This window comes from Salvelinus sp. IW2-2015, linkage group LG4q.2 (genome assembly GCF_002910315.2).
Source record: "Salvelinus sp. IW2-2015 linkage group LG4q.2, ASM291031v2, whole genome shotgun sequence".
NCBI classification, from domain to species: Eukaryota; Metazoa; Chordata; class Actinopteri; order Salmoniformes; family Salmonidae; genus Salvelinus; species Salvelinus sp. IW2-2015.
In genome coordinates, this window is record NC_036843.1 from 27,571,981 (window position 1) to 27,597,031 (window position 25,051).

A 25,051-nucleotide genomic window follows, 5' to 3' on the forward strand; every position below is an offset into this window, starting at 1 on the left:
TAACATTTGATTTAAGTGAGCAAAACCTTGGTGAAAAGACGTCAATATGACGTCTTTTTATGATGTCTTATTCTGGTCAAAACTGGATGATTTTTTTTTTTTTTTACGTCTTTTTGTGACCACCATATGACCAAATGGTCATAATTGTGAGCTCTATCTGACCTGGTCATAATTCTGACCACTATATTATGTGCTATATTATGTTGCCAACTGGTTATAGTTAAGACCTCCTCATAACCTGGCAATGACCACCTGACTACAGCATATTACCTACAGTAAAAAGTATTGCAGAGGATACAGTTGGATATTGAAAATATGGTTCATTACATTTCTATCTGTTTCCATAGTCACCAATTAAAGTTTAAATCTGCAAAATAATCTTACATTTAAAAAAGATAGCAAAACAATAGCAAGCAATAGCAAAACAAAATCTACATTACAATATTTTTGCACATCTGCATTCAGTAATTGATTCGTAATTCACCCATAGAGTGAGTGACACAGAGTATATAAAGGCCCATTGTTTTATTTCATTAATGAATAATATGAGTGGTATGATGAGGTAGATCCTCACCAAGGACCTCTGAGGCCAGAAGACAATCTGGAGCGTAGTGGCCCTCTTGAAGAGGAGTGTGATTGGTCAGATCTGCAGTGAAGAGAATCAGTGCAGTGAAGAGAATCAGCGCAGTGAAGAGAGTCAGCGCAGTGAAGAGAGTCAGCGCAGTGAAGAGAATCAGCGCATTACAAATGTATCATTTTGAGATTTTAAAAGAAAACGAGAAAAGGACATTCCTGAAGAAACTTTGTGAACTCAGCTACCTAAAGTATTACCATGGTACATGTTGAAGAAGTTTGTGGCAGTTATCGCTTAGAGATGCTTTCAAAAAAAGAGCAACCTGCTCATATACATACTTTGCATCCTCAAGGGCATATTTGAGGACTTTACAGACGGCCCACAACACATCAACCTCCTGAGATTTCTGGCTTTTCTTGACACTTACTGTAAGAATAAATAGAGAAAAAATGAATTATCGATTGGCATAATGTGGGCATGCAGGACACAACAGAACAGTAATGCACAGTAAAATATCTTTAACAGTCAGAATCTATTAAAAATGTCTGATTGTCTATGTCAACTGTTCACATTTCCTTACCAACTACAAACATGCACATGCATGTTTGCTCCTCCTATGTCCCTTCATTATTGAAGTGGGACATAATTTCATTAAATCATCAATCTGAAACATTTTATGAGGATATCAAAATTAGACAGTAGTTGGATTATGTTTTTTTTAATTAATCTCTAAATGGTCAAGTTTAGCTTAATCCTAATACATGTGGTAATATTTAAAAAACGTTTTATAAACACACCGCTCCATAATCCAGAGGTCCCCTCATTTGAGGACAGCTTGGCAGTCTTAAAAAATGAAAGGTAAATGCAAAAATTCAAGTATGTGTAAAAAGGCAATAAAATATTATATTTTTCAAAAGTTATGTGCCTGTCATATCATTCCTGCAACAAACATTGTTAGTAATGGGTGTATTTGGCAAATATCTTAATCTTCTCTGTAACTGCGCAAGAGTGAGTTTAAGTGAGCGACAGGGAGAATGAGCAAGCGCAAAATGGAAGAAACTTTCTCAAGGGTTTTGCACCTGAAAAAAAAGTTCAAATAGGTTTTTATTTGCTTCACAAATGTATATTATTAAAACAGTGATTTCAATTGGATCTACTTACACTACATTCTTAGAATAAAGGGTTCCAAATGGTTTTTTCGGCTGTCCCCATAGGAGAACCCTTTTTTTGGTTCCAGGTAGAACCTTTTTTAGAAAGGGTTCTAGATTGAAGCAAAAATGCTTCTTCAAAGGGTTCACCTATGTGGACAGCCGATGAATCCTTTTAGGTTCTAAATAGCACCTTTTTTTTCTAAGAATGTAAGATCAGGCAATCATAGGCAGCTGAATAGCATGTCTCTTGGGGAAAGTCTCAGTGAAAAACACATTCATGATAATCAGCATTGCTATTACAAACCTAGCTCTTACAAAGCTGGTTAGTAGGAATCAATACACATTACATATCACATTATCAAACATATGGAAAAAATAACGTTTTGCACACAAAACTTACTGTCAATGACTATGGATTTAAGGAGGGGTAGTTCTGCTCTCTCAATTCCCTGGGATGTGGCAGAATAGATCACTGGTAACTGAGTGGGTGGCCAAGCACTGCTTTAGAGGACATGCATTAGGCCATTGACATGTTCCAGGAACTGTAAATACAGAGACCATTACCATTACCTAAGTACTTTACTAAGTTAGACTTAGCCTAGCAAGTACATTGACTATGTTGCCCCTCAGCAATCTGGGAGTCAGGCAGACATACGGAGAGAGATAGAGAGACAGCAACATATTTTCATTTCTCAGTCAGCAGGCTGATTAACTTCTGTACTCCTTCCCTTTTGTTACCTTTCCTGCATCGCCTCCAGACCGTAGTCGGGACGGCTCAGGCCAGGGAGCCTTCACTTGCTAGCTCCAGGGCCAGAGCAATTTACGGATGCTCTGGGGTAATTCCCACACACACACGCGCACACACACACGCACACACACAGCTACAACAGGTAAACATTTAAACTTACCATATCCATGGAGGATTAGCCAAATAGCTGATGTTAGCTAGCTAAAGTTGGCCAGCTAAGTTAGCTAGCTAGCAAATCTTTGCTTGACTTTCTTCTCCTCAACAAACCACCACTTTATTTACAAAAGTAAAACAAGAATGCTACCACTTAGCAGTCAAATATTTTAGAAGTTTTTTGTGTACATTTTTATGCACATTTTGTATTCCACAAAAACAACACATAGTTAAAATGATTAGAGCATTTGTTATGAAAGAGCACATGTAATCCTGATTTATAACAGACTGTGGGCTCGGACCCAACTCAGCTGGAGTCGCATGGCAAATTGTCCAGGAACACAAGGAAAGCACAAAGGAAAATGCCCAATGATTAGTCAACTCTTCCCCTTCTTAGGGGCCAAAATATATCTCTCTGTTACAGTATTCAGAGGACTGACTAATGTTATTATGTCCATGTTTGGTCTCTATCTGACACTTGTTCACTGAGGATAACTCTGATAGCTTTATGGATGTATTGTTATAATTTGTAAGTCGCTCTGGATAAGAGCGTCTGCTAAATGACTTAAATGTTAAATGTAAAATGTAAATCTGAAACGTGTTCACTGAGGATAACTCTGATAGCTTTATGGATGTATTGTTATCTGAAACTTGTTCACTGAGTGTAACGGAATTATTCGTCCTCCTCTTGACGAGGAGTAAGAAATGTGGGACCAAGATGCAGCGTGGTGAGTATCCATTTTAATAGGAATACTTGAAACAAACAAAATAACGAATAAACAATCAAAGACGAAATAGTACCGTAAAGTGACAACACAAACTCAGGAACGCAGTAACAGGAACAATCACCCACAACCCACAATACAAAACAGGCTACCTAAATATGGCTCCCAATCAGAGACAACGACAAACACCTGCCTCTGATTGAGAACCATATCAGGCCAAACACATAGAAATAGACAAACTAGACAAACAACATAGAATGCCCACTCAGATCACACCCTGACCAAACAAAACATAGAAACATACAAAGCAAACTATGGTCAGGGCGTGACACTGAGGATAACTCTGATAGGATAACTCTGATAGCTTTATGGATGTATTGCGTCTATGGTTACTTGTATCTGAACAGGTGAACTCTGAATTGCTCTTTTTTTAGTTTTTATTTAACCTTTATTTAACTAGGCAAGTCAGTTAACAACAAATTCTTATTTACAATGATGGCCTACCAAAAGGCAAAAGGCATCCTGCAGGGACGGGGGCTGGGATTCAAAATCAATTAAATAAATAATATAGGACAAAACACACATCACGACAAGAGAGTCAACACAACACTACATAAAGAGAGACCTAAGACAACAACATAGCATGGCAGCAACACATGACAACACAGCATGGTAGCAACACAACATGACAACAACATGGTAGCGACACAACATGGCAGCAGCACAAAACAGGGTACAAACATTTTTGGGCACAGACAACAGCACAAAGGGCAAGAAGGTAGAGACAACAATACATCACGCAAAGCAGCCACAACTGTCAGTAAGTGTCCATGATTGAGTCTTTGAATGAAAAGATTGAGATAAAACTGTCCAGTTTGAGTGTTTGTTGCAGTTCTATGCAATGGAGTTTATTGTCTTCTCAGGAATTCTGTCTTATTTACATTGGTACAAAAGCTGAAGAACATACGCACATCTAGGTACTTTCCGCAGATGCTGGAGTTGTAGGCAAACTCATGGAGAACTGAAAGGAAAACGCTGCACGCTGCTGCTCCTGCTAACAGGTGATTTATTATCAATTCTAATTTCATAGGCTTCTAGGCCTTTGGCCTAGTAGGCATTTCTTTGTTCATGCTTTGTCTTGTAAGTTAACCTTATGATCCATATGCCTAGAATTATGCTTTGTTAATGTCAGTACAAAGCTTTATGCTTTGTATGTGAACCCATTAATTTTACAAAGCAATTAAATACACCTGTATTTAGAATTCCATTTTCAGACATTTCTTAATTGCCTATTACTGTAACTCAACCAGTGTTCTATTACTGTAACTCAAACCATCAGTTTCTATTTACTGTAACTCAACCAGTGTTATATTACTGTAACTATAGTGTTTATATTACTGTAACTATAGTGTTCTATTACTGTAACTATAGTGTCTATTACTTTAACCATAGTGTTCTATTACTGTAACTCAACCAGTGTTCTATTACTGTAACTCAACCATTGTGTTCTATTACTGTAACTCAACTATAGTGTTCTATTACTGTAACTATAGTGTTCTATTACCATAACTATAGTGTTCTATTACTGTAACTCAACCATAGTGTTGTATTACTGTAACTCAACCATAGTGTTTCTATTACTGTAACTCAACCATTGTGTTTCTAATTACTGTAACTATAGTGTTCTATTACTGTAACTATAGTGTTCTATTACTTAACCATAGTGTTCTATTACTGTAACTCATAGTGTTCTATTACTGTAATCAACCATAGTCGTCTCTATTACTGTAACTCAACTATAGTGTTCTATTACTGTAACTCAACTATAGTGTTCTATTACTGTAACTATAGTGTTCTATTACTGTAACTCAATTATAGTGTTCTATTACTGTAACTCATAGTGTTCTATTCACAGCCAGTCCCAATGTGAATTCAGACGCCCCCCCCCATCAAAACGAAGGAAAATAATAAATTGGCTTATTGCTGTGTTAACGTTGCTACAATGAAAATGTATGGCCTCGTTGAAGTGTAGGATTTTGTACAGATTACTGAGTCTAGGCCTAGATTAGTAGCCCTGCACTCCACTGGGAGAGAGCATGATACTTGGACAAAGACTAACAAACGGTTGGTATAACTAGCTAGCTAAAGGTTTCGTCTTTCATCTGTGACTTGGACACACTTCAACCCACTCAAAAGCAGCTAACGTTAGTTAGTAGCTAACGTTACTACTTAGCTAGATAGCATATAAAGAGTATATATAGCTAGTTATCTATGCTAATAATGAACTAGTTAGCTAAAGAAATCCCTACAGTAAACGCCCAGTCCCTCGGTGAACAAAAAACATGATAAACTAGCTAGATATATTGCCGTAACACAGAACGTTTGCTCGATTATCTTTCAAGTGACGTTTATTATGTAGGTTGCCAGCTAGTAACGCATACTAACTAACCACTGTCAATTTAATTCAGTCAAGCAATATTCACTTACATTAAGTACATTTCTCGAGAAATGTATAGAAAAATGTCAGCTCTGGTGAGGAAACGTTTTAGCTAACTACCTAAACGACTAAAGCTGGGCGTAGGTGATGTCCTGTTAAACAGGGTAACGTTATTATAACAACGTTAAACACCAAAGTACACAAACTCCACTGGAGATTCCTTCTTCTGTCTTCTCTTGCACGACGACGTCGTCAAAGATTTGTATAGCTCCTTGTGTCGCGTTCAGGTGCTAGTCGGAACTAGGAAACTCGGACATTCCCGAGTTTCTAAATCGTTGAATGCAACACGTAAACCAGTTAGCAAGTACAAAAAATATATATTCCCAATAAATCCTGCCACTAATAAAACCAAGAACCGTATATATGCTAGGTTTAAATATACTCGAAGTTAACGTATTTACTTTCTAAGGTTAAAGTGATATACATTCGCGATCAATCTTATGTCAGGATGGCCGAGCGGTCTAAGGCGCTGCGTTCAGGTCGCAGTCTCCCCTGGAGGCGTGGGTTCGAATCCCACTTCTGACAAATTGTTTTTGCCCCTGAACTAAATCAGACAAGTGCGTCGATTTTAGTAAGATCCACTGCTACAAGTAAGTTATTTTATAGTAGCAACGAACGCAATACTAAATCAGCATAAATATAATGTTGAAAATTATGTTGGAGCTGTTATCCACACGAGGGCACTAAAAGTGCAACAAATAGAAGCTCATCAAACTGCAAGGGTGAAGTTTCTCCTAAATACAGATTTAGGATCAGCTTCCTATCCTTAACCATCAGTGGGGAACATGCAAAATGGACCCAAGATCAGTGACTAGAGGCAAATTCACCCTATTCCCTTAAAGAAAGCTCAGATTTTTTTCATTTTTATTTGAACTTTTTGTAATTTTATGCTCACGGATGATCCAAATATGATATAATTATATTATATTACAGCCTGGCCTAAGAGCTATATGAAATATACGTTTACATATTTCTGAGCACCTCCAAGACATGTTATGATACCTACTTATGGTCTAGTTTAGGGATGGGCAACAGGCGGCCCATGAAGGCCCTTGGATAGAGGGACCAGGAAATCTGGTCACAGTGCAGAACACAGTGGACAGATAACAGACACATTTTAATACCATGTGTAGACACTTTTCAGAATGTAGGCAAGGTCAGGACAAAGGACCCATGTTAGCACCGGGTAATAAATGGGGCTTGCCAAGATTATAAATATGAATGATTATGAATATGGTAGGATGCCATGTTCCTCGTGAAATGTGTAGGCCTACCTCTTGTTTGATGAAGGGACTAATACCTATGTCCGTTTCTGCACAGTCTGCAATGTCTACTAGATTTCTCCTTGCAGTTCGAATGGCTGATTTATACATTTTATATAGTTTTATGAATAACCCCTATAGTCTGGCCCATGTGAATGTTCATTGATGTCTTATACTCCAACTAGCTAGTAGCTTTCTGTGCAAAGTGCTATAGAAATATAATTTACCAGTCAGAACCAGGTATTGCTATAGCATGAGAGGGGAGACCAAATTAAAGGGACTTTTCTGACCAGCATCCGACTAGCCAAAATCTAAAACGGACAACCTATGCCCTAACCTTGACGAAACAGTTAAAGCTAGGGATAGATCCATGCTTTGGTTTAGTCTCCCTGGCTCTGTTTCAACATACTAACGTTTTAGCATTTGTGGCATAAATTCAAGTCATGGAACCGATATTAGCATTTTCATGTACAAAACATTTGTAAGTGACTTTGTTGAGCTTCACAATCATTTTGAGATACTTTTAGATGATTTGGACATGATGTGTGAAAAATGCTAATATCGGCCCCATGACTTTAATGGGATTTTGCCAAAATGCTAAAACGTTAGCATGTGGAAACAGTGCCATGGAAACTAAACCAAATCATGGATTGCTGTCATACTTGGTCCATAGACTGTTTGGAGAGTTAGGAAACCAATGTGTAATTTTGTAATTTGGCTGAACCATCCCTTTAACCCTAAATCTAACCTTTAACCCTAACCATAACCTATTTTTAAACAATTTGGGAAATTAAACAACATCAGCTTGCAGCTCAGTCTTGTCCCTTTCGTTTTTCCTATGACAAAGATGTCCTTATGGAGTCCATTTTGAGTCATTGTTATCCTTTTAATACAGTTGGCACTGCCAGATGGAGGCTGCCTCGTTCATACAATCCCCACATTAAAAATAAAATTTAAAAATAGTTAATTTCATGCAATTATTAATGATAAACACAAACATTCAGAACGCACAGCACAACACAGTTTACTTGCTAGTATTTTTATACAAATAGTAAAAAGAGAGCTTGTATCTGAAGGAGACACATACTGTACCACATTGCCAGATATATATGTTGTATACTTCTCTCAGAAGAAGTTTAAAGAAACATGTCTGTAAAGAATATCACTTAATTGAACGTCCAAACTTTCCATTACAACAGCTTTCACCAATTCTAACGATGTAAAAAAAGAAAGAAAGAAAGTTAAAATAGCTGTTTCAGTAATCACATACAGTATAGAAAGTTGTCTAAGTGATATAGCCAAACCAATTCATCTCAGAATCAAAATCTGCATAAAATAAACAACAGCAAAAATAAAAACATTCCGATTAACAGGCGTTAGTATCTGGTGGTAAGCAGCTCATCTACCCAACCCATCATCTACCCTACCCATCATTTAATGTAACACTTGGATTTCATGTTCCAAAAGAACCACAAAATATTTTTTGTTTCGTTTTTTTCCTTCATTCTTTTTTATTTTAAACAACCTGAAGACTTGGTTGATCGGTTGTCCATCATGTTTCTGGGTGGATAACCATACTATCTTCGGTTGTCCTCTGACTACACGGATGGATCCATCAAACATGCTGCACAGCCCTCAACAACAGCCCTCAGATCAGGTCAGATCAGACCGCTGTAAATGGTTACGTCTTACTCTGTGGTTTTTAAATGCCTGCTTTAACTTCCATTGTAGAGAAAGAGACAGTACTACTCCTCCATGCCCTTCTGTTAGAAGATGTCTACATATTGAACGTCCTCGTTCAATGTCCCAAGATGAGTAGACTTCCTGTCAGACCAAATAAACCACACCCCGTTTACAGGATGGCACAGAAGAACTTCTTCTCCCTAAAAGGGTTTTCGGATGCGGGCACCGGCGACAGGAGTGGGTCCTCTTTGGCATGGGCTTCGCAGTACGACATTAAGTCTGCTGCTGCTTTGGACACCTGTATTGAAAGACACACACACACGCACGCACGCACGCACACACACACGCACACACACACACACACACACACACACACACACACACACACACACACACACACACACACACACACACACACAATTTGACTTTGACACAATAGATTTGCTGGTACGTTTACATTACAGTGTGGAATAAAGTGGTAATATCATAGTAACTATAACCTGTTACCATACTATCACCATGTTATTACCACTGTATTCTGTGCTGTAATGTAAAGGGCAACCAATGTCTCATTCTGTATATCCCTTACTTTCCTATATCCTTTTAGGCAGTGATGCTACCGATTTCTCATATTTCGGTTGTATGCTTTTAGGCAGTGATGCTACCTATTTCTCATATTTCAGTTATATGCTTTTAGGCAGTGATGCTACCGATTTGTCATATTTCGGTTATATCCTTTTAGGCAGTGATGTTACCGATATCTCATATTTCAAATATGCCAGTAATCGAAAGATGCTGGATCAAATCCCTGAGCTGACAAGGTAAAAAAAATCTGCCATTCTGCCCCTGAACAAGGCAGTTAAACCACTGTTCCCTGGTAGGCTGTCATTGTAAATAAGAATTAGTTCTTAACTGACTTGCCTAGTTAAATAAAATGTCCTTTGGGTGGTGGACCATTCTTGATACACACAGGAAACTGTTGAGTGTAAAAACACAGCAGCGTTGCAGTTCTTGACATACTCAAACCAGTACACCTGGCACCTACTACCATACCCTGTTCAAAGGCACTTAAAACCTTTGTCTTGCCCATTCACCCTCTGAATTGCACACATACACAATCCATGTCTCACAGCTTAAAAATCCTTCTTTAACTTGTCTCCTCCCCTTCATCTTCACTGATTTAAGTAGATTGAACAGGTGGCACCATAAGAGATCATAGCTTTCACTTGGAATCACCTGGTCAGTCTATGTCATGTTAAGAGCAGGTGTTCCTAATGTTTGGTCCACTGAGTGTATATCTGTATCATTGTCACGTTCGTCGTAGTGAGGAGACCAAAGCGCAGCGTGATGTGAACACATCTTCTTTAATGAAACGAAGAACACTTATTAACAAACTAATACAAAACAACAAACCGAATGTGCCGCTAAGTATAACGATGGCAGACATACAACATCTCATAGACAATCACCCACAAACCAAACTGGAAAATGGCAACCTAAATAGGATCCCCAATCAGAGACAACAATAAACAGCTGCCTCTGATTGGGAACCAATCTAGGCCACCATAGACCTACATAATGCCTAGACTACACACACACACCTAGACATACCCAAAACCCTAGACAAGACAAAAACACACATACCACCCTCGTCACACCCTGACCTAACCAAAATAATAAAGAAAACAAAGAAAACTAAGGTCAGGGCGTGACAATTATCCTTTTGGGCAGTGATGCTACAGATTTCTCATATACACAACCGGTCAAAAGTTTTAGAACACCTACTCATTCAAGGGTTTTTCTTTATTTTAAATATTTTCTACATTGTAGAATAATAGTGAAGACATCAACACTATGAAATAACACATATGGAATCATGTAGTAACCAAAAAAGTGTTAAATAAATCAAAATAGATTTTCCATTTGAGATTCTTCAAATAGCCACCCTTTGCCTTTATGACAGCTTTTCACACTCTTGGCACTCTCTCAACCAGCTTCATAAGGTAGTCACCTGGAATGCATTTCAATTAACAGGTGTGCCTTAAAAGTTCATTTGTGGAATTTATTTCCTTCTTAGTTCATTTGTGGAATTCCTTTTCTTCTTAATTCGTTTGAGTCAATCAGTTTTGTTGTGATAAGGTAGGGGGGGTATACAGAAGATAGCCCTATTTGGTAAAAGACCAAGTCCATATTATGGCAAGAACAGCTCAAATAAGCAAAGAGAAATGACAGTCCATCATTACTTTAAGACATGAAGGTCAGTCTATACGGAAAATTTCAAGAACTTTGAACATAATGATGAAACTGGCTCTCATGAGGAGTGCCACAGGAATGGAAGACCCAGAGTTACCTCTGCTGGAGAAGATACGTTCTTTAGAGTTACCAGCCTTAGAAATTTCAGCCCAAATAAATGCTCCACAGACTTCAAATAACAGACACATCTCAATATCAACTGTTAAGAGGAGACTGTGTGAATTTTTATATTTTTTATATTCAACCAAGTAGGCCAGTTGAGAACAAGTTCTCATTTACAACTGCGACCTGACCAAGATAAAGCAAAGCAGTGCAACAAAAATAACAACACAGAGTTACACATGGGATAAACAAACATACAGTCAAAATAACAAAAGAAAAATCTGTGTACAGTGTGTGCAAATGTAGTAAGGTTAGGGAGGTAAGGCAATAAATAGGCCATAGTGGTGAAATAATTACAATTTAGCATTAACACTGGAGTGATGGATGTGCAGATGATGATGTGCAAGTAGATATACTGGGGTGCAAAAGAGCAAAAAAACAAGTAACAATATGGGGATGAGGTAGTTGGGTGTGCCATTTACAGATGGGCTGTGTACAGGTACAGTGATCGGTAAGCTGCTCTGACAGTTGATGCTTACATTTACTGAGGGAGATATAAGTCTCCAGCTTCAATGATTTTTGCAATACGTTCCAGTCATTGGCAGCAGAGAACTGGAAGGAAAGCCGCCTAAAGGAGGTGTTGGCTTTGGGGATGACCAGTGAAATATACCTGCTGGAGTGCGTGCTACTGGTGGGTGTTGCTATGGAGACCAGTGAGCTGAGATAAGGCGGGGCTTTAACTAGCAAAGACTTATAGATGACCTGGAGCCAGTGGGTTTGGCGACGGATATGTAGCGAGGGCCAGCCAACGAGAGCATACAGGTCGCAGTGGTGGGTAGTATATGGGGCGTTGGTGACAAAACGGATGGCACTGTGATAGACTACATCCAATTTACTGAGTAGAGTGTTGGAGGTTATTTTGTAAATGACATTGCTGTCAAGTCAAGGATCGGTAGGATAGTCAGTTTTACGAGGGTATGTTTGGCAGCATGAGTGAAGGAGGCTTTGTTGCGAAATAGGAAGCCGATTCTAGATTTAATTTTGGATTGGAGATGCTTAATGTGAGTCTGGAAGGAGATTTTACAGTCTAACCAGACACATAGGTATTTGTAGTTTTCCACATATTCTAAGTCAGAACCGTCCAGAGTAGTGATGCTAGGCGGGCGGGCGGGCAGGTGTGGGCAGCAATCGGTTGAAGAACATGCATTTCGTTTTACTAGCATTTAAGAGCAGTTGGAGGCCACAGAAAGAGTGTTGTATGGCATTGAAGCTCGTTTGGAGGTTTGTTAACACAGTGTCCAAGGAAGGGCCAGATGTATACAGAATGGTGTCGTCTGCGTAGAGGTGGATCAGAGAATCACCAGCAGCAAGAGCGATATCATTGATATATACAGAGAAAAGAGTAGGCCCGAGAATTGAACCTTGTGGCACTGCCATAGAGACTGCCAGAGGTCCGGACATCAGGCCCTCCGATTTGACACACTGAACTCTATCTGAGAAGTAGTTGGTGAACCAGGCGAGGCAGTCATTTGAGAAACCAAGGCTATTGAGTCTGCCGATAAGAATGTGGTGATTGACAGAGTCGAAAGCCTTGGCCAGATCGATGAATACGGCTGCACAGTATTGTCTCTTATCGATGGCGGTTATGATATCGTTTAGGACTTTGAGCGTGGCTGAGGTGCACCCATGACCAGCTCCGAAACCAGATTGCATAGTGGAGAAGGTACGTTGGGATTCTAAATGGCCGGTGTTCTGTTTGTTAACTTAGCTTTTAAAGACTTTAGAAAAGCAGGGCAGGATGGATATACGTCTGTAACAGTTTGGGTGGAGAGTGTCTCCCCCTTTGAAGAGGCGGATGACCGCGGCAGCGTTCCAATCTTTAGGGATCTCAGACGATACGAAAGAGAGTTTGAACAGGCTAGTAATAGGGGTTGCAACAATTTCAGAGGATAATTTTAGAAAGAGAGGGTCCAGATTGTCTAGCCCAGCTGATTTGTAGGGATCCAGATTTTGCAGCTCTTTCAGAACATCAGCCATCTGGATTTGGGTGAAGGAGAAGCGGGGAGGGGGGCTTGGGCAAGTTGCTGCGGGGGGTGCAGAGCTGTTGGCTGGGGTAGGGGTAGCCAGGTGGAAAGCATGGCCAGCCGTAGAAAAATGCTTATTGAAATTCTCGATTATCGTAGATTTATCGGTGGTGACAGTATTTCCTAACCTGTAGAAGATACGTTCATTAGAGTTAGTGGGCAGCTGGGAGGAGGTGCTCTTATTCTCCATGGACTTTACGGTGTCCCAAAACTTTTTGGAATTAGTGCTACAGGATGCAAATTTCTGTTTGAAAAAGATAGCCTTAGCTTTCCTAACTGACTGTGTATATTGGTTCCTGACTTCCCTGAAAAGTTGCATATCGCGGGGACTATTCAATGCTAATACAGTACGCCACAGGATGTTTTTGTGCTGGTCAAGGGCAGTCAAGTCTGGAGTGAACCAAGGGCTATATCTGTTCTTAGTTCTACATTTTTTGAATGGGGCATGCTTATTTAAGATGGTGAGGAAAGCACTTTTAAAGAACAACCAGGCATCCTCTACTGACGGGATGAGGTCAATATCCTTCCAGGATACCCGGGCCAGGTCGATTAGAAAGGCCTGCTCGCTGAAGTGTTTTAAGGTGCGTTTGACAGTGATGAGGGGTGGTCATTTGACAGCGGGCCCCTTACGGACGCAGGCAATGAGGCAATGATCGCTGAGATCCTGGTTGAAGACAGCAGAGGTGTATTTAGAGGGCAAGTTAGTCAGGATGATATCAGTGAGGGTGCCAATGGTTACGGATTTGGGGTTGTATCTGGTAGATTCCTTGATAATTTGTGTGAGATTGAGGGCATCTAGCTTAGATTGCAGGATGGCCAGGGTGCTAAACATATCACAGTTTAGGTCACCTAACAGTACGAACTCTGAAAATAGATGGGGGGCAATCAATTCACATATGGTCTCCAGGGCACAGCTGGGGGCTGAGATGGGTCTATAACAAGCGGCAACAGTGAGAGACTTATTTCTGCAGAGATGGATTTTTAAAAGCAGAAGCTCGAACTGTTTGGACATAGACCTGGATAGTATGACAGAACTCTGCAGGCTATCTCTGCAGTAGATTGCAACTCCGCCCCCTTTGGCAGTTCTATCTTGACTGAAAATGTTGTAGTTGGGGATGGAAATTTCAGCATTTTTGGTGGCCTTCCTAAACCAGGATTCAGACACGGCTAGGACATCAGGGTTGGCAGAGTGTGCTAAAGCAGTGAATAAAACACATTTAGGGAGGAGGCATCTGATGTTAACATGCATGAAACCAAGGCTTTTACGGTTACAGAAGTCAACAAATGAGAGCACCTGGGGAATAGATGTGATGTTGGGGGCTACAGGGACCCAGCATCACAGAGGAACAGAGGAGGAGTAGGATAAGGGTACAGCTAAAGGCTATAAGAACTGGTCGTCTAGTGCGTTGGGAACAGAGAATAAAAGGGGCAGATGTCTGGGCGTGGTAGAATAGATTCAGGGCATAATGTACAGACAAAGATATGGTAGGATGTGAGTACAGTGGGGGTAAACCTAGGCATTGAGTGACGATGAGAGAGCGTGCATCTCTGGAGACACCAGCTAAGCCAGGTGAGGTCTCCCCTTGTGTGAGGTGTGTGACAAAAGAGCTATCTAAGGCATGTTGAGCTGGACTAGGGGCTCTACAGTGAAATAAAATGTATTTATTTAGAATTCAATTGAAGTACTCTGAAAAATATTGATAACCTCTATTCTTACTTGTGTACCCTTCAAGGCACACTTAACCATCATGGCTACCACACCATACTGCAGCGATACGCCATCCCAGCTGGTTTGGGCTGAATGGGACTATCATTTGTTTTTCAACAGGACAATGACCCAACACAATCCAGGCTGTGTAAGGGCTATTTTACCAAGAAGGAGAGTGATGGAGTGCTAAATCAGATGACCTGGCCTCCACAATCTCCCGACTTCAACCAAAATTAGATGATTTGGGATGAGTCGTACCGCACAGTGAAGGAAAAGCAGCCAACAAGTGCTCAGCATATGTAGGAACTCATATGTAGGAAGCTGTCATCAAGGCAAAGGGTATCTACTTTGAAGAATATGAAATATAAAATATATTTTGATTTGTTTAACACTTTTTTGGTTACTACATGATTCCAAATGTGTTATTTCATAGTTTTGATGTCTTCAATATTATTCTACAATGTAGAAAATAGTAAAAATAAAGACAAACCCTTGAATGAGTAGCTGTTCTAAAACCTCTGACCGGTAGTGTATCTGTTAGGTTTTTTATCTTCTTGGCCGGTGATATAGACCTAATTCCCCCTCACCTTTATCCTGTCAATGTTGGCCTCCATCTTCAGCTGCTCTACCAGTTTCCTGGCCTGGGCGATGCTTGCTGTGTTGTTGGACGCCATGATAGAGATTCTCAGCTAGACCTGGTATAGGCTGTCTGAAGGGAAGAGAAGAGGTTCGGTTAGGGTTGAAGCTTAAGGTTAGTCTGTTTGTCTGTCTGTCTGGGGTGGCAACCTGGTCTCAGAGCATTTTGTATCATTCTGTATGTACAGTGCATTCGGAAAGTGTTCAGACTCCTTCCCTTTTTCCACATTCTTTTTTTACGTTTCAACTTTATTCTAAAATGGATTAAATAAAAGAAAATCCTCATCAATACACACACAATACCCCAAAATGACCAAGTGAAAACAGGTTTTTATAAATTGTTGCAAATGTGTTAAAAAAAACTGAAATACCTTACTTACATAGGTATTCAGACCTTTTGCTATCAGACTCGAAATTAAGCTCAGGTGCATCCTGTTTCCATTAATCATCCTTGAGATGTTTCAACTTGATTGGAGTCCAGCTGTGGTAAATTCAATTGATTGGAAATGATTTGATCTGACAGTGCATGTCAGAGCAAAAAACCAAGCCATGAGGTCGAAGGAATTGTCCGTAGAGCTCCGAGACAGGATTGTGTAGAACCTCAGATCTGGGGAAGGGTACCAAAACAGTTATGCAGCTTTGAAGGTCGACAAGAAAACAGTGGCCTCCATCATTCTTAAATGGAAGAAGTTTGAACTACCAAGACTCTCCCTAGAGCTGGCCACCCGGCCAAACTGAGCAATCGGGGGAGAAGGGCCTTGGTCAGGGAGGTGACCAAGAACCCGAGGGTCACTCTGACAGAGCTCGAGAGTTCCTCTGTGGAGATGGGAGAACCTTCCAGAAGGACAACCATCTATGCAGCACTCCAACAATCAGGACTTAATGGTAGAGTGGCCAGACGGAAGCTACTCATCAGTAAAAGGCACATGACAGCCCTCTTGGAGTTTGCCAAAAGGACTCTCAGACCATGAGAAACCAGATTCTCTGGTCTGATGAAACCAAGATTGAACTCTTTGGCCTGAATGCCAAGTGTCACGCCTGGGGGAAACCTGGCACCATCCCTACAGTGAAGCATGGTGGTGGCAGCATCATGCTGTGGGGGATGTTTTTCAGCAGCAGGGACTAGAGGAATAGTCAGGATTGAGGGAAAGATGAACAGAGCAAAGTACAGGGAGATCCTTGATGAAAATCTGCTCCAGAGCGCTCAGGACCTCAGACTGAGGTGAAGGTTCACCTTCCAACAGGACAACGACCCTTAGCACACAGCCAAGACAACACAGGAGTGGCTTCGGGACAAGTCTCTGAACGTCCTTGAGTGAACCCGATCGAACATCTCTGGAGAAACCTGAAAATAGCTGTGCAGCAACGCTCCCCATCCAACCTGACAGAGCTTGAGAGGATCTGCAGTGAAGAATGGGAGAAACTCCCCAGTTACAGGTGTTTCAAACTTATGTTGTTATGTTGTGTCATGCCAAGAAGACTCAAGGCTGTAATCGCTACCAAAGGTGCTTCAACAAAGTACTGAGTAAAGGGTCTGAATACTTATGTAAATGTAGTACTTCAATTTGTTATTATACATACATTTGCAAAAATGTAAAAAAAAAACAGTTTTTGCTTGGAATTTCAAATCAAATCACATTTTATTTGTCACTTGCGCCGAATACAACAGGTGTAGACCTTACCATGAGATGCTTACTTACAAGCTCTTAACCAACAGTGCAGTTCAAGAAATAGAGTTAAGAAAATATTTACTAAATAAACTAAAGTAAATAATCAACTAAAAAGTAACAATAAAATAACAAGTATGAGGTTATATACAGGGTGTACCAAGTCAATGTGCGGGGGTACAGGTTAGTCAAGGGAATTTGTACATGTAGGTAGTGGGAAAGTGACTATGTATGGATAATAAACAGCGAGTTGCAGCAGAGTAAAAACAAAGGGGGGGGGGGGGGGTAAATGCAAATAGTCTGGTTGGCCATCTGATTAATTGTTCAGCAGTCTTATGGCTTGGGGGTAGAAGCTGTTAAGGAGCCTTTTGGACCTAGACTTGACGCTCCGGTACCGCTTGATGTGCAGCTGTAGAACTTTTTGAAAATATGGGGACCCATGCCAAATCTTTTCAGTCTCCTGAGGGGGAATAGGTGTTGTCGTGCCCTCTTTACGACTGTCTTGGTGTGTTTGGACCGTGATAGTTTGTTGGTGATGTGGGCACCAAGGAACATGAAGCTCTCGACCCGCTCCACTACAGCCCCGTCGATGTGAATGGGGGCCTGTTCGGCCATCCTTTTCCTGTAGTCAACGATCAGCTCCTTTGTCTTGCCCACATTGAGGAAGAGGTTGTTGTCCTGGCACCACACTGTCTGGCCTCTGACCTCCTCTCTATCGGCTGTTTCATTGTTGTCAGTGATCAGGCTGTTGTGTCATCAGCAAACTTAATCATAGGTGTTGGAGTTGTGCTTGGCCACGCAGTCGTTGGTGAACAAGGAGTACAGGAGGGGACTAAGCAAGCACCCCTGAGTGGCCCCCGTGTTTAGGATATGGGGCATTGTGTGTAGATTGATGAGGGGAAAAAATAAATAATACATTTTAGAAGGCTGTAACAACACAATGTGGAAAAAGTCAAGGGATCTGAATACTTTTTGAATGCCCTGTAAATCCGAGCCACTCCATTTAGTATGAAATGTCACGTTTCGTATGGTATGTATTAATTTGTGGATGTCCATCAATTTCGTATGATATATTACGATTTACAATTTATAGGATATGTTATGGATTCCAATTTGTTGTGGCTAATGTTAGCTAGGTGGATAACACTAACGTTAGCTAGCTGGCTAATGTTAGCTAGGCTAGGTGTTAGGGTTATGGGTTAGGGTTAGTATTAGGATCAGGTTAAAGGGTTAGGGGAAGGGTTAGCTAAAAGGTTTACGGTGAGGGTTAGGGGAAGGGTTAAATAACATGCTAAATAGTTGCAAAGTAGCTAAAATGTAGTTCAAAAGTGGCTAATTAGCTAAAGTTGTCCACGATGAGATTCAAACACTCAACCTTGTGGTTGCTAGATGTTTGCATTATACATAGTGCACTACTTTTGACCAGAGGCCATAAAAAGACAGGATGAACTCACTGCAACCCTCGAAAACACTGACTGCCTAGAGTCTAAGGGCCGGGGCTTGGTTTCTACTAAGCTAACATATGGAATTGTTTTAAGATGGTCATACCAAGGATCATTTAGCTATTTGATTTGGAATTCTAGCACCCTTGTAGGTACAACATTTAATGAAACATTGAATTTGGTCTTGAATACTCCTATTAGCCCATAGAAACGTATTGAATAACATATTCATACATGGCAAAACAGATAGTCAAAACATTTATTCAAATAAAGTATATTTGGGCCTCTCGAGAGGCGCAGAGGTCTAAGGCACTGCATTGCAGGGCTATAGGCATCACCCAGGTTCGATCCCGGGCTGTATCACAACTGGCCGTCATCGGGAGTCCCGTAGGGTGGTGCACAATTGGTCCAGCATCGTCTGGGTTAGGTGAGGGTTTGGCCGGGGGGTTTTATTGGCTTATCGCGCTCTAAGGACTCCTTGTGGTGGGCCGGGCGCCTGCAGGCTGACCATGGTCATCAGGTGAACGGTGTTTCCTGACACATTGGTGCGGCTGGCGAGTGGGTGTTCGGAAGCGCGGTTTGGCAGGTGATGTTTCGGAGGACGCGTGACTCGACCTTCGCCCCACCGATCCCTTTGGGGAGTTCCAGCGATGAGACAATATTTACATTTGGGAGAAATAGGAGAAAAAAATTAAGCTTATTTTGCAGTGTCTGTCCTATAGCTCAGGGTTATTATAATCTGTTTCTATCCATATTTAACCACTTTTTTGGCACTAAAGTACGTCCATGCTTCCATCATTTTTTTAAAACTGGTACTGGGTTACCTTTAGGTGAGTTTTGTGAGGCTTGTGGGCATCGTAGAGCCCAAACCGTTCAGACGCTACAGACGTTTTCAGGATGTCTCCTGGTCTGACAAACATCGTTGTAGTTCTGCCACCTTCCACCGCAGATGCGGAAGGCCGACATGAACAGATATATCGAGTTTAAATAGACAGATTTTGATGGTGGATTTTTGTTATTATGCTAATGACATTTCTGCGTGGGCGGTTAAAAACAGGATTAAAACATTGATAAGAGGGAGGTTGAAGTGTCTGTGTGTGCCGGTGTAACCGGCTAGCTATCCCTGGTGATTCATCCCATCAGTGGCCTCCTACCTTTCGGCCCCATGGTGCAGCAGGTTAGGGTTGGGCTCACCGTGGGATCAGATGGATCAGTGGGTTAAACGCTCATCTCAGATTTCTGCATGGTGCTGGAACATCAATATTGATGTCCCACAGTGGCACACCTGTCCATGTCACAGCACCCCACCGGTCCATGTCACAGCATCACACCTGTCCATGTGGATGCCTCAAAAGGGACAGCCCTGTAGCACGGTCAGTTTTCACTGCTGTCACAGCCTGACTACACCCTGCACCTGATCTGCCTCAGCCACAGGGTCCAGACCTAACCAGTTACCACAGACCTCCACTAGGTGCTGGTTTATCCCTACCTTTTGAATTTACATTGTCCTAAATCTGAGGAGACAAAACTGCAGAGCAGTGATTCACTTTTGACAGGATAAGATAACTGAGATACAACTTTTTTTTTTTTTTTTAGCTACATGTCGCTACACAAGTAAGAATAGAGGTTATCAATATTTTTCAGAGTACTTCAATTGAAAATGATCACAATTATTGCCAGATAGAACTGCATGTTAGAGGTGGTGTGACGAGGTGTATAGTTTGAGGAGGGTCTGTGTGTTCAAGTTTTGTAACAGAGTCTTTTTTATTTAATTGTTTTTATTTCAAGTCCATGCACCCCAGATGGCACCACACAGCTAAGGAACAGGGACCAGACCTCAGTATGTCTGATGAGTAAGCTGCAGCTACAGCAGGCTGTGGTGTTAGTGGGTCAGGTGGTCAGCCTGAGGTGGTGTTAGTGGGTCAGGTGATCAGCCTGAGGTGGTGTTAGTGGGTCAGGTGATCAGCCTGAGGTGGTGTTAGTGGGTCAGGTGATCAGCCTGAGGTGGTGTTAGTGGGTCAGGTGGTCAGCCTGAGGTGGTGTTCTTTATTCATTCTTTATTCATTAGTCTGGTTCTACCCCAGAACACAGTGTGTCTGAGGTCCCACTTGAGTCCCCCTGCACATTTTAATGATTCCCTTATCCTACCCTTACCTTTCGACACACCTCCTCATATTAAATCCTCTGGTGTGGCCTGGGTTGTCTAGGGGTCAGTGCCACCACATATAGCAAACGAAGACCAGCATCAACATGGGTTCAAATCCCCCACTTCCTATGTGGAGCACTGCCTCCTCCATTAAACTCATACTGTCTATGTGATGCACTGCCTCCTCCATTAAACTCATACTGTCTATGTGATGCACTGTCTCCTCCATTAAACTCATACTGTCTATGTGATGCCTGTCTCCTCTTAAACTCATACTGGTCTATGTGATGCACTGTCTCCTCCATTAAACTCATACTGTCTATGTGACGCACTGTCCTCCTCATTAAACTCATATGTCTATGTGATGCACTGTTTCCTCCATTAAACTCATACTGTCTATGTGACGCCACTGTCTCCTCCATAAACTCATACTGTCTATGTGATGCACTGTCTCCTCCTTAAACTCATACTGTCTATGTGATGCACTGTCTCCTCCATTAAACTCATACTGTCTATGTGATGCACTGTCTCTCCCTTAAACTCATACTGTCTATGTGATGCACTGTTCCTCCATTAAACTCATACTGTCTATGTATGCACTGTCTCCTCCATTAAACTCATCTGTCTATGATGCACTGTCTCCTCCATTAAACTCATACTGTCTATGTGATGCACTGTCTCCTCCATTAAACTCATACTGTCTATGATGCACTGTCTCCTCCATTAAAACTCATACTGTCTATGTGATGCACTGTCTCCTCCCTTAAACTCATACTGTCTATGTGACGCACTGTCCCTCCTCCATTAAACTCATACTGTCTATGTGATGCACTGTCTCCTCCATTAAACTCATACTGTCTATGATGCACGTGTCTCTCCCATTAACTCTACTGTCATGTGGAGCATGTCTCCTCCATTAACTCATACTGTCTTATGTGATGCACTGTCTCTCCATTAAACTCTTAACTGTCTATGATGCACTGTCTCCTCCATTAAACTCATACTGTCTATGTGACGCACTGTCTCCTCCATATAACTCATACTGTCTATGTGATGCACTGCTCCTCCCATACTGTTATGTGATGCACTGTCTCCTCCATTAAATCATACTGTCCTATGTGATGCACTGTCTCCTCCATTAAACTCATACTGTCTATGTGGTGCACTGTCTCCTCCATTAAACTCATACTGTCTATGTGATGCACTGTCTCCTCCATTAAACTCATACTGTCTATGTGATGCACTGCTCTCCTCCTTAAACCTACTGTCTATGTGCACTGTCTCCTCCATTAAACTCATACTGTCTATGTGGTGCACTGTCCTCCTCCATTAAACTCATACGTGTCTATGTGATGCACTGTCTCCTCCATTAACTCATACTGTCTATGTGACGCACTGTCTCCTCCCATTAAACTCAATACTGTCTATGTGACGCACTGTCTCCTCATTAAACTCATACTGTCTATGTGACACTGTCTCCTCCATTAAACTCATACTGTTATGTGATCACTGTCTCCTCCATTAAATATCTGTCTATGTGACGCCACTGTCTCCTCCATTAAACTCATACTGTCTATGTGATGCACTGTCTCTCCATTAAACTCATACTGTCTATGTGACGGCACTGTTACCTCCATTAAAAACTGCATTGTCCCCCATAATAAGTTGGAGAAGTTGACATAAAGCCATTTATTTCAGTTGAGCAAAGAACCAGCTATCATAGTGGATTTATAGTGATGTAAACAGGCTAAGTTGGTATCAACAGTGTAATGTAACTACAGGGTTTTACTGAGTCTAAGCGCTCTCAAGGACATGGGCTGTTTCAGAAATGGCAGCCTATTCCCTATGTAGTGCACATATTTTTTTTTTTTTTTTTTTTTTGATTTTTTTTTATTTTTTTTTTTTTTTTTTTTTTATTTTTATTTTTTTTTTTTTTTTTTTTTTATTTTGTTCATTTTTTTTTTTTTCTGGAGCCTCTTTTTTTTATTTTTGTTTTTTGTTATAATGTAATGATTCGCCCTGTCAACAGTAACTGCACCACATAGGGAACAGGTACCATTTCTGACGCAACCCTGGTTGCTCTGTGTTGTTCTCACAGTCTTCACACACCCACACACACACACACACACACCACACAACACAACAACACACACACACACACACACACACACACACCACACACCACAACAACACACACACACACACACACACACACACACACACACACACACACACACACACACACACACACACACACACACACACAACAACACACACACACACACACAACACCACACACAAGTAGAACCACCTAGTAGACCTTGTCTGGTACCTGCTAGCAGTGAAGGAGAACAGGCTACAGAGGTAGACAGGGAGTTTACCCTGAAGCGCAGACGAGGTGCCAACAGAAGGAGGGCCAACGAAGGAGTACCAACAGAAGGAGTGCACAGAAGAGTACCACAGAAGGAGCTACAAACAGAAGGAGTCAACAGAGGAGGGCCAACAGAAGGAGGTTCAACAGAAGGAGTACAACAGAAGGAGGTGCCAACAGAAGGAGTACACAGAAGGAGGTACCAACAGAAGGAAGTAGACCACAGAAGGAGTGCAACAGAAGGAGGTACCAACAGAAGGAGGTACCAACAGAAGGAAGTACAACAGAAGGAGGTACCAACAGAAGGAAGTACCAACAGAAGGAGGTGCCAACAGAAGGAGGTGTCAACAGAAGGGTGGCATGGCGACCACTCCAGGACCACTCTAGAAACCACTCCAGGACCACTCTAGAAACCACTCCAGGACCACTCTAGAAACAACTCCAGGACACATCTAGGACACTCAGGGACCACTCCAGGACCACTCCAGGAACTCTGAGACACTCCAGGACCACTCTAGAGACATCCAGGCCACTCAGGACACATCCCAGGACCACTCTAGAACCACTCCAGGATACTCTAGAGAAGGAGGTCCAAGAAGCAGACAGAGGACACAGAAGGAGGTCCACAGAGGAGGTACCAACAGAAGGAGGTCAACAACAAGAGGCAAAGAGAGTGCAACAGAAGGAGATGCAAAAGAAGGAGGTGCACAGAAGAGGTACAAGAAGAGAGTACCAACAGAAGGAGGTACCAACAGAAGGAGGTGCAAACGAAGGAGGTACAACGAAGAGTGCCAACAGAAGGAGGTGCCAACAGAAGGATGTCCCAACAGAAGGAGTTACCAACTAAGGAGGTGCCAACAGAAGGACGGTACCAACAGAAGGAGGTACAACAGAAAGGAGGTGCCAAAGAAGAGGTACCAAACAGAAGGAGTACCAACAGAAGGAGTTCCAACAGGGAGCACGGTGCAACAGAAGGAGGTTCCAACAGAAGGAGTACCAACAGAGGAGGTGCCAACAGAAGGAGTACCAACGAAGGAGGTACCAACAGAAGGAATACAACAGAAGGAGGTGCCAACAGAAGGAGTGTCAACCGAAGGAGGTACCAACAGAAGGGTGGCATGGCGACACTCCAGCCACTCTAGAAACCACTCCAGGACACTCTAGAAAACCACTCCAGGACCACTCTAGGAACCAACTCTAGGAGCCATCCAGGACCACTCCAGGACCACTCTAGGCGACCACTGGCCAGGACCATCTAGAGACCACTCCAGGACCACTCTAGGGACTCCTCCAGGACCACTCTGAGAGACCACTCAGACCACTCTAGACTCCTCCAGGACCACTCATAAGAGGACCCACTCCAGGACCACTCTCCCAGGACCACTCCAGGACCACTCTAGAGACTCCTCGGACCACTCTAGAGACCACTCCAGGACCACTCCAGGACCACTCCAGGACCACTCCTAGGAGCTCCTCCCAGGACCACTCTAGAGAACCCGACTCGCCAGGACCACTCTAGAGACTCCTCCAGGACCACCACTCTAGAGACCACTCCAGGACCACTCTCAGGACCACTCTAGGACCACTCCAGGACCCTCTCCAGGACCACTCTAGCGACCACTCTAGGACCACTCATAGAGACCACTCTCTAGGCGACACTAGGGACCACTCTAGGACCACTCCAGGACACTCTAGAGACCATCCAGGACCACTCTAGGACCACCTCTAGGACCATCCAGGACCACTCTAGGGACGAGGGGGACCACTCTAGAGACCACTCTAGGACCACTCTAGAACCATCCGGACACTCTAGAGACCACTCTCAGTGACCACTTACCACCGGAACCAC

General features: G+C 42.1%; 1 protein-coding gene and 1 non-coding gene across 2 annotated transcripts in view; one reads left to right on the top strand and one right to left on the bottom strand.

The window, feature by feature from the left end:
- The first annotated feature begins 6,290 nt into the window (after positions 1 to 6,290).
- trnal-cag (transfer RNA leucine (anticodon CAG)) lies at positions 6,291 to 6,373 on the top strand. Its single transcript has one exon. It is a non-coding gene; the product is annotated as a tRNA-Leu (tRNA).
- Positions 6,374 to 7,975: 1,602 nt separating this feature from the next.
- LOC111963578 (guanine nucleotide-binding protein G(I)/G(S)/G(O) subunit gamma-2) overlaps positions 7,976 to 25,051 on the bottom strand; it is a 37,294-nt gene continuing 20,218 nt past the window's right edge. The window contains exons 2-3 of the mRNA XM_023987121.3: positions 15,528 to 15,649; positions 7,976 to 9,091 (exon numbers count right to left, since the gene is read on the bottom strand). Coding sequence (XP_023842889.1) covers positions 8,963 to 9,091; positions 15,528 to 15,614 — 216 coding nt within the window. The 5' untranslated portion in view covers positions 15,615 to 15,649 and the 3' untranslated portion in view covers positions 7,976 to 8,962. The remainder of the gene's footprint in view (positions 9,092 to 15,527; positions 15,650 to 25,051) is intronic.